The 18,019-nt window shown below is 45.8% G+C and overlaps 1 protein-coding gene across 1 annotated transcript in view; it reads right to left on the bottom strand.

Moving 5' to 3' along the window:
- Nucleotides 1-18,019, bottom strand: part of MYO15A (myosin XVA) — a 1,126,038-nt gene that overhangs the window by 695,210 nt on the left and 412,809 nt on the right. The window contains exon 27 of the mRNA XM_085631315.1: nucleotides 4,425-4,501. Within this exon, the coding sequence (XP_085487441.1) occupies nucleotides 4,425-4,501 (77 nt within the window). The remainder of the gene's footprint in view (nucleotides 1-4,424; nucleotides 4,502-18,019) is intronic.

Genomic DNA, 18,019 nt, shown 5'->3' with positions numbered 1-18,019 from the left:
CATGGGAGATGGATGTACCCTTTTACAGAACACCAACTGCTCAAAGGTCTTGGCAGCATCCAGTGCTGAAGCGCCTCATGAGGTGAAACCCAAGTTTATGATACTTTAAATTTAACCAATACAAGCACATTCTAAGAAGGACAACTGTACTGTATTAAGAAGTCTGCACACAGTCGCTGCCTCTGCCCCCTCCTGGGGTGTAAGCCTTGGCTAGAGGCAGGGGCGAACGATAACACTTATCTTCTCTACACAACAGTGATTTATTTTTACTTTCAAAAGAAGCTGAAGTAATTTGGCATTTGCCAGCCCCACCCTTCATAACACTCTCGAAGCATGCCAGCTCAATCACGTAAAAAACTCGCCTCTGGGAACGGGCAAGTTCACAACACCATGCAAAATTTTATGTTGCCTATGAAGTGCTCCCGAGGCCAGAATAGACGGATTTTAAAGTCGCTTTGCTGTTACTGACCGCTGCTAGATGGCGCTGCAGCACCGCTGTCTTGATTCCCCTTCTGGAGGTGCTGTGTCCCTGGCCCGAAGCAATAAGCCGAATAGTGCAGCATCATTTTAAGCCCATGATGAGTGCGTCATTTTGGGACTATAAGAAGTGCTGAGCCACAATAAGGACATTTTATAGAGTGAAAATATATAGTATTTATAATAAACGTATGGAATATCTAAATATATACTGTCACTAGTGACAATGAGCCAAGCTGTGCATGCAGCCATGTGGGGATTCTGAGCTGAAAAACCCTCAATAAATAGCTGCAGGGAAGGAGCCGTGAGACTTGGACGGGACCACGTGGGGTTCAGTTCGTTCCTAACGCACAAAAAAGCGAACAACTAATCGACCGTGGAATACTTCATTTACCAACTTCGCCCGTCTGTTTTTTTACGGAATATAACTTGTCCACACAAAGGAAGTTTTACAAGAGAAATTTCTGAAACAACTTTTGGCAACAGAACCGACCACCTAAAAAGCACTGTGGTTCAATTTCACCGTGCAGGCCTAGTTTTAGCAAAACATTTTCTTCTGCTATTTTTCGAAAGCTTGCAAACGCCTGACAGACGTAAATTTTTGTAAAGTAAAAAAAAATACAGATAGTTGACAAGAAAAAATCCCTTGCAAATCCCGACCGATGACGGGGTGGCAGGGGGGAGCAAGTGCGGCGACTGTCACTAGGGGCATCAACGTTTTCTTTTTAATTGTATTTGGATTTTCTTTTTCCAAAAATTAAACACACGTTCCACACAGATAATTAAACTCAAGTTTAAGTCAATTTAAAAAAAAAGTATGTACATTGTAGTATAAATTAACACAGCTAGTCAAAAGTATTCAATAATGAGAAGAAAATCCATATGTAACAGCCCAGCCTATACCATAGATGTCCTTATATGTGGGAATGTATTAACATCTTCAAAACAAGCATTGGCATAGCCAATAGGTCTCGCCTTTTGGACCTTATAAGTGTTTAACCATGCAACAGTTAATGTTGTTGCACCAAGGAAATTGTGCTGCATAACTAAATACTAATAAGGTCCCAAAAGCGAGACCTATTGGCTATGCCAATGCTTGTTTTGTAATTGGGGACAGATTTTTGAGAGCCGCAATATGGTTTTTCTTGTCACTTATGCGGTAAAACCACATCACCCCAGCGCTTCAATTGCAAAACTCAAAATACACCCAAAAGGCAATATATACAGGAATCAGATTTTCCACTCTTGTTTATTTAGAATGGCGTGCAAACAGTATTAAATTACTATATGTAATGTGGAAGATAAATGTCATTTACTCCAAAATACACTGTCCTTATGCATTATGTAACAAATTTCAGCGCTCTTTCGCTTTTGTAATTGTGACAATTTTGAATGTGGAGAAATAATAAATAAGTCGTTTTAACCTTCTGTACATCACACGAAGAAAGATTTAAGTAGTTTGATTTGTTTTGACCACACTAAAAATGCTTGTGCCCATCACATTTCAGATTTTAAAGACAACCTAATTTGTAGTTCCTATGCTATTTAAATCTCCTAAACATGTGGTAAGTTTAGCTTATAGAGAATGTAAATATTTAATTTACAAGTGCTTTGAAAACCTTTTAAATACTGTCGTCTTGTCCTTTCAAGCTCTCCTTTGGTCCAACCAGAGTGCCCCAGAAAAGTAAACACCGGTCTTCCATGTTCTAAGAATCAGCCATCATGACCTTGTCATAAGAAGTTGTCTGACATTTAACAGCCTGTCTTTGGACACTCAAAAAAATTCTGTAAGAAGATAAAATCAAAGATCTCCCAATTGGTCTTTCTCTGCCCCTTAAAAGTTATCGGGGTTGATGGGCATTTCATGCATTTCTAGATCCAGGGCCCCTGCTGTGAACACCAATGCCCCCGGTGCCTAAGTTATCAAAAAACATAAGGGCTGGGGTGCATTATTTTCTATTAGCCGCTGCCAGGACTGCCGAAGGCTGGGGATGCTGAATAATAAAGCTACCTAGTCTTAATTCCACCTGCCTCTTTCTTCGGGTGCCTACACTTGTTATGTTATGTTATGTTATCTGGGGTTTTATTAAGCGCTCAGCTACTCAGGCAGAGTGTCCCGGCGCTATCAGACCCATAACCGTAGAGCTCCAGCAGGGGAGGGAAGACTTATTGGCCGAACAGCCATGTTTTGAGCTTCTTTCTGAAGGCCATTAAGCTCTCACTCTTTCTTAAGGACAGTGGGAGGGCATTCCAGGCCCGGGGCGCAAGCTATTTAAAAGACCGCCCCCCAACCCGGGCACGCCTAATTGCCGGGACCGTGGTGAGAGACAGTGACGCAGAATGCAGGGCTCTGGCAGGCAGATGAAAACCGATCCTCTTCCTCAAATAGAGGGGACCAGTGCCATAAAGGGCCTTAAATGCCATAGTGAGCGCCTTGAATTCAATGCGCCTCTGAATTGGCAGCCAGTGAAGAGACTCCAACAGACCCGTAGCATGGGAGCGATGGCCAAGGCCAAAGATTGCCCGAGCGGCCAAGTTCTGCACTACCTGTAGGCGTGAACGAAGGAACTTCGGAAGACCCAGATAAAGGATATTGGCATAGTCCAGCCTAGATCCTATCATGGCCTGCACCGTAATTTTACTATGGGCAATGGATAGGAAAGGAAGAAATTTCCTCAACATTTTTAGAATCCCAAAGCATTGACCAACCAGGCTCATAATCTGTGGTTTAAAAGTAAGACAATTGTCCATTTTAACACCGAGATTTTTAGCCACCGAGGCCACAGCGGAAGGAGGAAACATATCCGTCAGCCACCAGGACATCCAACAGGGATCAGGAGGACAACCGAAAAAAAGAACCTCGGATTTGTCCGAGTTGCATTTAAGCTGGTTACATTGAAACCAGGTAAAAACCGCACCCAGGCAGCTTTTAATGAGATCTCCGTTGAAGTCCATGTCTTTTCCACATGTGAAAAGACACTTATTGCCTCTATATAACTGTATCTCCTTCCTTCTTTCTGAATTTTCAGTTTGTTTCTCTTTTGCTCTCTGTCAAAACCTGATGAGGAAAATAAGTCCAAGACCCCCCCAAAAAAGGGCAGGTGTGCGCCACCTGCAAGGGCACATATTAGGCACTGTGTGCCCCTATGCCTAACCCTTAATGTTTGACTTGAGCAATTAAAAGATCCTAATTCCATCAACAAATACGTTTTATTTGCGCTCACGTGATTCTTTTGAGAGCTACTGCTTTTAGCTGATATAGAAAAAAACATTTTGAAATCTGTAATCACGTGACTCAAATTCAAATACTAGTGTCCTCGGTTGACTATACTGTGTGATGCTGGGAAGATTAAAATATACATCCCTGTACCTCAATGGCCTTGTCTGTCAAATTTGGGAGTGCTTAGAAATAGGCTGAACTACTCGATTAGGAGCTTTAAAGAATTGAAGTACCCTTTTTAGTCTAGAACCAACTGAAAGGGATGGGATTCAACCTGTATCATACAGGCCTCGCTGCTCAGCCCACTTCACCTCAGGAGGTACATTCCATATCCTCTCTCACCTGCAGCTGGCCAGATAAACAGCTGGTGAGCAAATGTAGCATGTGACGCGTTTGAAAAAGCAGCATGGGTGGAAAAAAAGATCTCCTCTCTGGACACCTGCGAAGTTTAGTGCTGCAGCTGTCACTGGCAAACAGAAGTGTAACGTGCAGGAGGAGAGGCGGCGAGAAACAAGTGACAAGAATAAAATGCACGACAATACAAGAAGGTGAGGGCGGGTTATCCTTTACTATTTGTCACGAACTACACAAACCGCACTGGTTCAATGCCACCCGCTTCGCACCCTGCCGGACTCCATTCGGTGGGGTCATTCGAAGAGACCTGGAAGAGTGCTTCCTCCCCTCTGCGCACTGCCCCATCACTCACGGGAAATGCGGCGGCACTTACCCCTTCCGCTCCATCTCCTCCATCCAGCGCAAAGCGCACGCTCTTCATGGCTCGCGCGCACACGGCAGGTGATCCCACTCAGGTGAACCTGGGCCAGCCTGGCCGGGCCGGGCGCGTGCCGTCCTAGGTCACGGCTTCACCGCTCGGCAGCGGCCTCAGCACCTGACCCTTTGTCAAGCCCAGAAAAACAATGCTCCCTCCGATGAGCGCCGCCGAGACGCACCTGTGTCTGCGCCTCGGGCGGTGGCACGCGCAGGGCGTGCCTCCGCGCAGACTGCGTTCGCCCTGCCACCTGCCAAGTCCTGCCCTGTACCACACCTGCAGTGTCGCTGGCTCTGACATTTGCATGATGGCGTCACGGTGCTGGTGGCGCTGCCCGCAAAACCCACAAGTGTTGTGCAGCACAACAGGCACCTCTCACTGCCTGTGTCACCCTCTGCTGGACATGCGAGGCAGGTGGGCTCGCAGCCGCAGCCTCTTTCCTGGTCTACCCAGGATCCTAAGGCCTCTCAGTGTGTCCCGGTGCCACTGCACTCGCTGCACCTCTAAAAAATACACTTCTTCTTCTTCTGTCTCCTCGTTTCAAGCAGCGATGGCTGAACAGGCCCTAGCCCTGTACTGCAGGGCCTATGTTAACCTGCCAGCACGTGTGTCTAATGGGTATTTCCTCACCATACGGATGTGACCCTGTCTGTCTGCTCCGGTTGCTTGGAGAGGTCACCCTGTCACTAGGTCGCTCATTGCCAGAACTGGCCCAAAAAAGCCCCATGGGCTGTTAATGTGGCCGAGGCGGGCTAGCATCTTCATAGTGATGTATTACCCTGTAGGAGAGGAATCATACACGAGAAGGGACGCTACTGGGGCTGCACTGTAGGGGAGCCAGCAAGAGGGCAAAGAGGCTGGACGCAGGGACACGCACGCACGCACGCACCCTGCTAATTAATGCGCCTCAAAAGGGCTCATTTACCCATAATCCTCCCCTCTAGCGGAGACTCTGAATAACACCTAAAATAAGATGAGCCGAGCCCGAGATAAAGATACGATACGATAATACGCAAGTCCATATGATAGTGATACGGATAAGACGGAGATAATGATAAGATAAAGAAAATAAGATAAGATGATAAGAGAGCAGGCGAATTGGTCGAGTGCTCTTCCCAGTAGACCCGCTAATAGCGCCAAGAGATCCTTTTGGGGTAAATAACCAATGTTTTTTCTTGACGTTATTGGCAGCTTACTGGAGTTTATGATCCAATTCAATTACCAACCTCAGAAGGGCGAAAGGATTCGCAGATCTGCCCGAAGTGTGTCTCTGACCTTTGGGTCAAACACACATCTGTGCAGTGGCTGGATGATTCCGCCCAGCCAGCAGGCCCACACCGAAACCTTTGTAAAGCTACAGTCTTATCAAAGTTTGAACTGCTATTGGATCAGTGCTTTACAAGGCACCAGTCGCAGTGGGTTTTCTCAAAAGACCACAGATTTCTGCTACTGAAACGGTGCTGCATGGAGCCGTAAATCATGATTTCTGAATGGGGGCTATTTCCCCTTTTGCGTCTTCCTAGAGACAGCTTAAATACGATTCTCACCAGCTTCATGGAATAAAAACAAACATACACATACTTAAATAGAGGGGCATTTGATCAGCCCTCTTCGTCCATTGGTTTGTTCACGTGTCATTCACATTTTGCTTCTGCCCACCACAGCATACAGCATGAGGCAATGGCACCAGCTCTATCTGCTAGCCAATGCTTGTTTTCCTGCCTGGACCATCCTTTTCTCAGTCCAACCCTGCCGTTAAGTAATGATCACAGAGCAGGTCACATGAGGAAGAGGGGTTTCCCTGGCGCTCATTCACGGCTGAGATTTCACTGAAGAATAAGAAACTTCTCCAAAATGAAGTCTCAGTAGGCGTGAAGAGCAGAGACTGGAGGTTTAATGACACAAAGTGACATTTTGTTGACCGTCCTTTCAGCCACATATGCTTATGTGCTTTAAAAAACAATTTGGCTGCAGCCAATAAGTGTTTTGTGAGTATACCTATATATCTTTCTTTTGATTTTTGGAGGTATAAGCATTTATAAAGTGCAAAGATAGCTAGGAAGCAATGCTGTATTTTACAGATAAAAGGGGGCGATTCTGGACCTCCTGCAAGAGAGATATCTTAGGGAGGGTGGGGCAGTCTGGCAGGGTATATCTTCGATTGCTAGTATGACATTTCAACAAGTAAAACTCTAGCTGCTGACATTTGTGTGATCTACATATGAGGAGTTCGAATAGTGGCCAGACCAACTCAGCCTTCCATCCTTCCGAGGTCAGTAAATTGAGTACCATTCAAGTTAGTAATAGCAACATCCATTGATTACGGTGCTTACAAATGCCAGAAGTGAGGTTTCTTGCCCTATCTAATGAAGAAAGTTATTATTCATTTGAGGGTTAGCTAGGATCGGGATAACTATAGTTAAGGCTTTAAGTGGGTTGAAAAGACTGGGGGGGGGGGTCCCTCAAAGGGCCGTACACGACCTATGTAATAAAGGGTGTGGCTTAAACATGTAAGATACAAATCTTTGCTGTCTGACTGGCATTTTGCTGCCTCTTTCTGTTATTAGATTCAGATATGTAATAGAACAACTTGCATGCACTTAAAACCCACTCAGACTATTGGCTTTATCATTGACGGTTAGCTGCAGAAAATGAATGAGTAACAACCATGACTTTGTGGTAAATATTAGTTAAAATGCTTCAATTCTGTAATTATGATACTGTACAATAACTATACACTTCATTAGAAACGCTCAATAAAACTCTTTGTAAAATGTCTAGGAGCTGGCCATACTTGGGCGCAGCTGGCCAGGCAGCAGCTTTAATCACTGCAGACCTGTTAAATGTAGAGCCTGAGTCTACGCTCTGCCCTTCACCCCTCCTGACCCGCTATGGTGCCCCATGGCATGCACTTTCAGATCACTAGCAGGTGATTGTATCTACTGATTAGATCCTTCGTGGCGGCATACAATCAAAGGAGTCTCTCCAGGGTTACATCAAAGGCTGGTGATGGCTGGTAGTGCCCCCCAGTGAAGATTTATTTTCACACCCAGGGTGAGGGCAAAACTTAAGAGTCTGATAGGAACCTTTTCTCAGCACCTGTTTTTAGGTCGAACCTAGCAGCGTGCATGCGCTGTTCTGCGAGGCAGGCTGTATCTCCTCTATGTTAACACAATACCCAATACCTTGGGGTTAAGTGGGTTGCCCTATTGTTGTGTACATGTATCTTCTCTATGGGCATTGATCCTGCCTCACACTTCCCACGGGTTCCTTTGTGTGTTTGTCTAAATTCCCATCCTTTCTGTGGCTAATTTTGACATTAGTCCCTCCTTTCAGTGAGTGCTTCCTGTCCTTTGCAACTGGCCCTGTTCCACGTGTAAATACTCTTCTGTCTATTTTGTTTCCTTTTTGCACTTCTGTTTCCAAATTGGGAAGGCTCTCCTCACGCACAACAACACATGCTCCATAGCTGCTTCATATACTCCCCAACCCTTTAATCTTGCTTCTCCCCCCAACAGTCCGTGCCGCTTCATGCTTGTTAGGGTAAATGTTTTTACATTATTGAGGCTGCTTTGGGGGGACACGCGCCTTTCTTTTTGGTATATAAAATTCTACGATGTTTTTTGTATTTGAAGGTATAAATTGTAGAGCAAATGGACGTTTTTCCCTGTTCTTATTCATGTGGCATGCACAGTTTTAGTATTTTATGCATTTTGGGCTACACGAGTATAGAGGAGGAGTTGCAGTTGGAAGAAAGATTTACATATTTATTTTAAACAAACAACAGTTTTGGTTTTGTTTGCGGAAAACACCAATATTTAGCCCCTTCAAAATGGACTGTGAACGTTATGAAGCTCAGCCACTCTTCTCTCGCCATACAAACTCCATCGCTCTAAAATTGTAATTGTTAAGCACGGCGCACAGTTCAGGGCGGCCGCACTTCATTTAAAAATGGTCGCCGCTAAGCATACAGGATTTAGGCACCATACCCTAAAACTTCCAGTTCCAAAGTCCACAACCCTCACTAAATGAAAGCATAGAATGCTTCCGAAAAAAAGCATACAGATCGTTCTAATTTTAACACATTCAGTTAAAAACGTGTTTTATTTGTTTTATACTGTTCGTGCTTGTCTGCAAAAAACACCGCTATTTACATTTTTAGCAATTGGAGAGTTAATGTACTCTTGCTATATATACCGACTCCATCACTCAAGTTGTAATCGCAATTATAAAAAAAGCCACAATTATATTTGCAACGCGCATAGACCCAATTTTGATTCCCAAGAGTTGGAGTCTGTTCTTCGAACTGCTTCTCTAAGGCTTTTGGTTTCGTGTAATTATGAAAGAATTTTATATATATTTAAAAAAAACAACAACATTTTATTAGAAACAAATAGCCGCAGTAAAACATAAGCATAATACAGACATCAGTGGCACAGTTATGCAAGAATACAGCATGCAGCACAATCTTCAATCCATCAGGAGCACATAAGGGTAACAACTATGTCACCGGGTCAGGAGAGCGAAAGGAGTCCTACCTGATACATCATCGGATCCCATCTCACTCATCAGTCGCCCTGGGTAGGTGCTATCACCTCTTCAGCCTCCCTATCCAACCACTAAAGTCTCTCCCTTCTCAGTTCCACCGTAGGGGAAATGCAGATCTCCCCCCTGTTCTTATTCCAGCGTCCCCATTTATGATCGCACTTTCGGGGGCACCCTCTCCCTTAATACACTGTCTTCTCAGCAATCATGGCATGATCCATGTCTTTCGCCCAGTCCCGTAATTGAGGTATGGTGCCCACTCCCCACTTCTGAGCAATATTCCGTTTCGCTACAGCCCATCCCATGGTGGCCCATGACTGTTCCGCTTGTGTAAGGTCTGTTGCATCCCAGATATTAAGGAGACATAGTGTGGGAGACGGCTGAATCGGTTTGTCGCATGTCCTGGGTAGTTGTTGGGTGACGTCCTTCCAATAGTGTTGTATATGGGGACAGTCCCACAGGATGTGCAGGAATGTGCCAGTTTGGTTACAGTGTCGAAGGCAGAGTGCATCAGACCGCCTACCCAACCGGAATAGCAGTGTGGCGTCAAAATATGTACGGTGGATCTTGAGCTGGACCAGCCGAAGGCACAATCGTAATCGCCACCTCCCGGAGGGAGGCCAGGGCCTCTCTCCAGTCCTCCTCAGCCAGTTCCCCCAGATCTGCCTCCCAACCCAACCGTAGTTTCAACATAGGGTCAGTCCTGTTATTGACTAATTTCCTATATGTGAGGGAGATAGCCTTGCGATCCATGGGGTCCAGCAATAATCTGTCCTCAAGAGGAGAGGAATCCGGAAGGGGGTATCCCTCGGGAGGGCAGAGTCAATGGCGTGACTAATCTGAAGATAGCGGAAGCGCTCCGTCGGAGCAAGTTTATATTTAGCTTGGAGGTCCGTAATGATGCCTTACGGCCTTTAACCCATAAATCTCCCACCGTGGAAATCCCTATCAGGTCCCATTTATCGAAAGGAATGTTATATTTTTGGGTATTTTGGAATTGAGGGACATTGTGCTTATTCCTTTTAAAGCAATAAACAAATTGCTGTTTAATTACTCAAAATGGTAACTTACCAATGTTCACTGTTGGGAACTTTTACTTTACTTATTTGAAAGGGAAAATCACAATAAGAAACAGCTGATGCGCCTTTAATGCCCCTGCGACTGACTGTCATTCTTGAGGGCCTGAGCCGTGGATGGCTGGCGGTTTACATTTCTGTGACTTATGCTAAATCACTCGAGGGCTTAGTGCCTACAAAGAACACAGATGCAGCTGGTACCCTCGATAACAATCCACACTGGCATGCTAATGGAGTGCCTCATATATGTCAGGTAGGCCCCTTTAAAAATAAGGCCAGCAAGCACTCTGCTTTCCTGGCCACGTGCGACTTCTTGACAGAAAAGGTGTGAGGCAGCGACATTCTTCAAAAGGGCCAAAGGTTGTGGAAAGGATGAAGGGAACATTGCAGTTATTATAAAACACGGAAACGACCGTTTTCTCCATATTTCTCTTTTAGCAGATTGCAGTTTTGAACTGCAATCAGAAGTAAGCTGTATTTTTTTGTTTAAAAGGCGGAGTGTTTCTTTTTATATGTTGCAAAGGGAGTGTGTGTGGGTAACATTTCAAAGGTAAAAACCAAACAATTCAATAAAAATAACACGGTACATTTAAACACTAAAACATCTTGGGTAAAAAAAAACGGTTGCACACGTACTAATTTAAAGGTGTATATTTAATACATTATCATGTTGAATTATACAGCCTTTTTTTGTGTTCAAGTAGTTTTTATTAGTTAGAAATAAAAAAGAGGCATACATTCAGAAATACATTGAACACAGGTAAAACCCATGTAATAGAAAATGCCCCTGAGAATACAGTTGATTACACAGAACAAATTGGTACGGCAGAGTCAAAGAAGTGGACGAGATGAGCAAGGACCCAGCAGAGAGATGCGTCCGCAAAATAAACAGTCAGAACAAATGTGATCAAGAGCACAAAAATAGTTTACGACCAGTGAAAACTAAGTATGATGTAAAGCAGTACCAAGAAAATTAACAGTATGTGTATCGCCCATGATACGTAGAAAGCCAGGGGGGAAGAGGAAGGAAGGAGGTCAAGGAATAGGTTGGGATGTCTGTCACATGACTCCAGCATGATCCCTAGGAACCAATGGCGGAAAGGGTCAGTGGACCCTGAGAGCCTAGTTCCATGTAATTATCAAGGGACCGCCAAGCCCTACTAGAGATTAGTGGCATGGAACGCTTACCTAAGAGTGATGTATGAGCCCCACGGAGATAAGAAACCCAAGCCCACCAGGTGTGGTACGATAGGTTGTGAAAGGACTTCCATTCTGTAAGTATGACTTTCACTGCAATGGTTAAGAGCGGGTCCAACAAGGCCATATCTGTAGAATCTAAGGACAGAGCAGTCAGGGAAGCCCAAGGGCCTAGCGTTACCATAGTGAAGGTCAGAGAAATGGCAGCGTTGAGAATAGCTGATACCTGCGTTTGTATGGCTGTCCAGTATGAGCTTAATATGTGGCATCCAGCAGCCTTTTACGCAAAATATCATATTGGGGGTATAAGCAGACAAACGCCATCTTTTAGTTACAATCCAAACAGATTCACTGCTTATCAAACATGCTCCCATACAACCTAGAAAAATGATGTCAAGCAGCACGATGCCCTTGCAGCTAAAAACATGCATATTAAAATGCCACCCTATTAACGATTTCAACGTTATTCATCATGTTCGTTGGCATTTAAGAACATTTAGAACATTGGAATGTTGGGAGCTCCATTGAAAACAATGGAGTGCTCCGGGCTTATAATGGCTGGTATAAGCCCAGAGCACCAACATTCCAATGTGTCTTTGTTGAAGCTCTGGCTGTGAACAAAGACTTCAGGGAGCCTGAGGGGATTTGAATCCCCTTGCCTCTCTGAAGGCTTTGTTTTATTTCTTAGAACATTCGGCCCTCTAGTGGCAGAATGTTCTAATAGCCTTATAGCCCTTCCTAGCAGGGCTATACCGGCTATTAAAGTCCATCTGCTTTATTAAAGTCCCTCGCCTTCGGCTAGGGCCTTTAACGCTGTAGCGGGCTTATAATATGTTAGCATCAGCAGGCGTGGTTTGAAGCTACTGATGCAGACTTTAAATCTGGTGAAGCAGGTTCCTGTCGCCACATTACTAAACATTTGTGAGCAGTTGAAAACCTGCAATGCTATGAAAGGTAGCCTACAGGCCTAAGTTTGTTTTGCTTGTTTAGAACTGCAGGTGCTTAGCACCGGCAGAACCCCGCCCACTTAAAGCCCTGGCTATAGCGTCTTCCTTCTGAACTGGGAAGCAGCAATTATGCTGCAAAAGTGGCAGCACTGGTCCAATAACCGAGCACTGCCAGCAGCAGAGTGAAGTGAGAGGCAGCCTCAGGTGAACCTTGGACTTTCAGGGCGTTGACGAGAAAGTGATGAATACAGTATGTGAGTCGGTGTGATACTAACTGGACAGTACTAGCTGAGCTATATATACTTCTTTATATGGAGGCAGGAAGGACACCCATGCCCAACTTTGGAATTTCTACATTTACATGCTGTGGGAGTGTGCAAAGTTGCAAACTAGTCACTCCGATAACTTTTTGAAGTGTTCTTCTATAGTTCTCAAACGTCATGAACGTTGTGAACTTTAAATTCGGGGGAAAGTCTTGAAAAAGAAAGCTTTGTGGAAAAAAACGTCGCAGCAATCGAATTTAGTGAGTAACATGAAAAAGCTCTATGAAACCTCTTTGCAAACATTTTGGTCTGGAGGTGACCTTTGTAAAAATGTTCAAAACGCTACAACCTTTGAAAAGTGAAACTTTTTTAAACTTTGCAAAACCTGAAGGCAAAATGTACAGTTTGCAGATGCCTGGGGCGGAGCACATATTTTTCTTTCTAGTTCTTCTCATGCTTTTTGGGAGTGAGTATACACTTTTCATAATTACTACATGGCCTAATTTTTGCACAAAAAATACTTATTTCCAACGTTACCCCTTCTTGATTTGTTTGGGGAGGAATATCATGTCTTGCAGTTCTCCAATCATTTTTAGGAACATTACTGTTAGCATAAGGATGAAAATTCGAATTTCTCTCCATGTTCTTTTTTTGGGATGTCTTTGACTACACTGTTTCAAGTGAACAACTAATCTACTAAACTCGAACCCCTCACTGACGAATGCTGCAAATATCAGACAGGATGAATGGACAACGTGGACCCATCCAAAGTGGTTGGGCCTATTCACAAAGGTATTTTGGTGTATATATGCTTACATGCCTTCTAAAATGTCTCACAAAATCTAAAATGGGAGTAGAATGGAAATATTCAAGGACTATTCTTATAGATAGTTCAAATATAAAGGATTGTCCGAATGCTACGGGAGGCAGGACTACACACTATGGGCAATTTATATACGTATGGTAACTTCCTAATGTTACCTGATGGGACAGCACTGCGGGCAAACACCCCATTATTTATTTTCCTATATCACCATCTCCAAGCGGCTATACTTGCGCATAATCCAAAATCTCCGAAATAACCCATTACACTCATGACACTACAGGTGCTGCTTACCAGTGCGACACGCCAACACCTCATCATCAAACTATATGCTGCCGCACAGAAGGATGGGACACAGGGAGGTGGAAAAGCATTGGCAAAATGGAATGCGGTATTACCACAGCCCATGGTGGAAGAGGATTGGAGGTTCTGCTGCACGCAATTAAGGACACTGAACTTGAATTGTAATTTGAGGATAATTCAGTTCAAATTTTTACATCAAATGTATTACACCCCAATGCAGTTATATAGGTATGGGCTATAGGAGGACTCGAAGTGGGTACGGTGCGGAGCTGAAGAGGCAGACTTTATACATCTGGCATGGTAATGTCCACGAGTAATGTAATTACACAGCAAGGGTTTGGTTACATAGCATTTTGTTGCACGCAGCTTGGGTTTGGCCGCGGGCCTGGCTTGCCATCAGGCCCTGCGTCCAACTCCCCCACAGGGACCAACCCCATGCTGCACAGAGCCTTTGGCCATGCACAGCGGATGTTGTCCACAGGGCTTGGTTTGCCACCAGGCCCTGTGTCCAACCCCCCAGCAGGCTGCTAAGCCTACACCACACACATCCTTTGGTGTGAGCAGTGTAGGGTTGGCCTTCGGGCCTGGGGACCACATCCTCTGGGGGGAAAAATATATTAAGGGGAGTGGGGTGTGCAGCTCCCTCCCGACACCTAATTGCTCCAGAAACCCCATCCCGGGGCCATGTCCAAAACATAGGGGAGTGGACCGTGCATCCCGGCTACTATTTCTCGGAGCCGTTCATTTTTTTAAAGGAGGGGGGGGCACGTGGCTCTCCTTCCAGAGCCTTCTAAGGCCCTGAGGACCCATCCTCTGGGGCCGTCCGTCTTTAAAAGGGGAGGAGGCCACGCAGCCCCCCTTCCCTGAGCCAATTTCACCTCCGGGGGCCCCATCTCCTGGGGCTCAAATGATTTAATATGGGGGTAGAGGGCACCCGCCCCTGAGCTGCTATTGGCCATGGGGAGCCTCCTCTATGTATTTAAAAAGGGGAGCGGGGCCAAGCTGCCCCTTTCCGAGCCTTGAAAAGGCCTTGGAGACCCCATTCCCCAGGACAGCTACTTTATTTAAAAGGGAGCGGGCTGCGCAGCCCCTCTTGCTGAGCCATTATAAGTCCTGGGGAACCCACTCCCAGGGCCAATTCCGTAAGGGAAGGGCAGACTACTCCTGGAGCCAATATAGGCCAGGAGAGCTCACCCCGGGGCCGAAATTCACCAAAAAAGGGTATGGGGACCACGCAGCACCCCTCTCGAGCTAATATAGGTCCCTGGGCCCCCCAGGGCTGCATTCTATAAGGAGATCTATATAACTATTTACCACCTAGTTGATTCTGTGTTTTTCCGCATTTCTTTGTTTGGTAATAACTTTGTTGCAGTTTGACAAAACTTTCCCCAAAAATGTTCATCCACCTCAGTTCCTTCCTGAAAGTTTCCAGGTGAACTTTGAAGTGGGTGCCAAGAAAGCCAAAACCACATTTCCCTATGCATTTTTCATATAATGTTTTGAAAAGGGCTACAGCCCAAACTGCTGAATAGAATTACACCAAATTAGTCCGGAAGCTAGATCTTGGTCCAAAACGCGTTTTTTTGTAATTTGGTGTAAATCTGTTCAGTAGTTTTTGAGAAAATAAGGTTAAAAAATATTTTTATATCTGGAAAGTTGCGTTTGAGAAACTCTTGCAAGAGTCCAGCAAGCTCAACTTCAAGAAATAGAGCGTTCTGAAAGGTAGAGGGAGCTTTTTTCCCCTTGGGACCCCTCGCTCCCACATACTGAAGGTCCCACAGGAATGAGCGCTCTAATTGGTTCACTACAAAATGAAAGAAATGTTGTGGCAGCCACTACAGAACTCCAGGTTCTTACTCCTTGTCCTGAAAATTAGTAAAAAAAAAAGATATAAAGGGTCAGTGTAGGGATATCGTGCCCCCCCTAGCCTTTGTGGGGGTGGTCCCAGAGGGGCCAAAATTAAAAACAGTTGGGATTTTTACCACAATCCCATTGTTCAAAAGTAGGATCCTGGCAAAAAATGGCAGCTGCCATATGTTTTAACTTTGAATGATCCCCTGGAGTCGGTCAAGTCCCGGGGGTCAACATATTTTATTATTTGGGGAGGGGATGTGCCTGGGGCCACCTTCCCCAAGCGGACTTTAGGTCTAAGGAGCCCACTCCCCGGGGCCACCCATTTAATAGAAAGGGGAGAGGTGTGTGTGTCCTCCCTTCACAAGCCTTCTACAGGTCCCTGGGACCCCATCCCCGAGAAACAATCTATACTTTGAGGAAGGGGTGTACAGCTCCCTCCCTGAGCCTTGTTGGGGCCCAGTGGCCCCATCCCCGGGGGCCAATGTCCAATTGAGGGAAGGAGGCATGTAGCCCCCATTCCCCGAACCTCTACAGGCCTCAGGAACCCCATCCCTAAAAGGCTGAACATAAAAAAATGGAGGCTGCTGAGGCCCTGGAACTCCATCCCTGTGGGCCAAATTTATTTTAAAAGGGGAGATGGCATGCACACCCCTCTCCCTGTGCCGGTATCCACTGTACAGTGTTCGGGGGAGCCCACCCTCGGAACACTGTGGTTTTCTGCCTGGGAGAGTGCAGGCATAAAATGTCCACACTCTCCAGGGAAGAGAAGTCAACTTTGCTCCCACCCAGCAGGAGCAGTTACAAAATGCTGCTCCTGACCTGTATGGTGCTGGCCTGGGAATTGGCTGGGGCCACTGGGATTCTGGGACTCAACCTGCAGCCCCCAACATAAACTGGAGCTGTGGCTGCCCGGATAAGGCACCAGGACACCCACTTAATAAAAAACTTGTCCTGGAGCTCCCACCGCGGCTCTCGATTAAAATTTGTAATGTGGGTGTCCCAGGTCGGCACCGGGACACCAATATTTTTTTTTTTTTTTTTTAAAGTTAATAATAAATGAGCGACAAAAAACAATCATTTATTATCCACTGCTCATTATAGGAGTGCTTCATATTGCTCTGCAAAGGCTAGTTACATTAAGTTTTTTGCTTTTTGCTAGGTGATGTCCCTAGATGTGGCCGGGGCACTACCAAGCTTTTTATTTGTGTTGTTGGGGGTGGGGGAGGGTGAGCATGTAGTGCAGCAGTCCAGTAAGTGTCCTGGGTCATTAAATCTGTGACCCCAGAAGAAGTTACCATATTTTTAAAACCCGTCCTAGCTGGAGCTTTATATGCTTCACCTGGATGGCAAGGCCCATTTTTGGTTGTGTTTGTGATTGGATTTTGTGGCGTGAAAAATATTAAAGGAAGGACTCAGAGACATGTTTGTTTTATTTAATTTTTTCAAACTATACATCTCAGAGTCTTCCTTTTAAAACATTTTCACCACGCAAAATGCAATAATAAAAACTATGTTAAAAGGAGACTCACAGATATGTTGATTTTTTTTAATTAAAACTTTATTAAACATTTTTATCATGATCATTATTATTAAAGATTGCATTGCATGAATTACTGAAATATACATTTGATAAAAAATATTAAACATAGGGAGGCATGGCCAGCAGCCAACGGGAATGGCCGCACACTAGCGCGGCTCCGGAGCCCTTGCCTAATATCCTGCATTAATCCGACACATCTGTCGTTCAAAACCCACCAAACAGTTGACCACAGTCCCAGGGATAACTGGAAAAATGGTCTGTCAAAAATCTCACCCGATCGTGCTGTGGTGCCGTGCCGGAGGCTTGCAACCTGGTAGAGATCGTGACATGCAAAATGGCGGCGGCTCCATCAGTGTAAAGTGAAGCAACAACAGCGTTCTGGGTGGAGCGTGAGCCTGGCAGACCGAGCAGAGGGAACCGAACCAAGATCTGCACCAGCCGCCGTGACCCATCGAGCCGTGAAACATCATTGCAGTGTCAGGGAAGCCATCGCCTTGGGCGGCTCAAAGAGGCAGTTTAGCTGGAGCCGGGGGGCCGGGAGCGGTGGAGGAGCTCGGCGGCCGTAAGGAGAAATAGAAAGGTGCAGCCTCCCGTCCTGGGACCCATCGACGAGAGTGGCGGCTGGAATAGGCAGCAGAGGAGGCGAACAGGAGGGGGGCCCTCCCGCCTCGTCTGAGCCTAATATCATCAGAGGCACCGGGCGAGGCCCAACAGATCTTGTGTGACAGACGAAAGAGGTGGGGGGTGCCCTGCTCCTCAGAATACACTGACTGCGCGCCCCGAGATGGCCTTTGACATCGGTGAGCATAGAGTGGTGGCACACACCTGAAGGCTACAACTGACTGCGGGTGAGGTGGGCTGAATCAACTCCTGTATACGCAGAGCCACCCAGGCGGTAAACAAGTAACTGTGGTGCGGGGCAGACGGCGGAGCGGGCATAGGCCCGGGGCTGCTTCGTGGGTCGGGGTCTCCAGCGGCCCGTGCCGCATCTCCACAGTGGGCAGA

This window comes from Triturus cristatus, chromosome 10 (assembly GCF_964204655.1).
Source record: "Triturus cristatus chromosome 10, aTriCri1.1, whole genome shotgun sequence".
Classification (NCBI taxonomy): Eukaryota; Metazoa; Chordata; class Amphibia; order Caudata; family Salamandridae; genus Triturus; species Triturus cristatus.
Note: the sequence above shows the minus strand (reverse complement) of the source record. Positions and strands in the feature narration are given on the sequence as shown.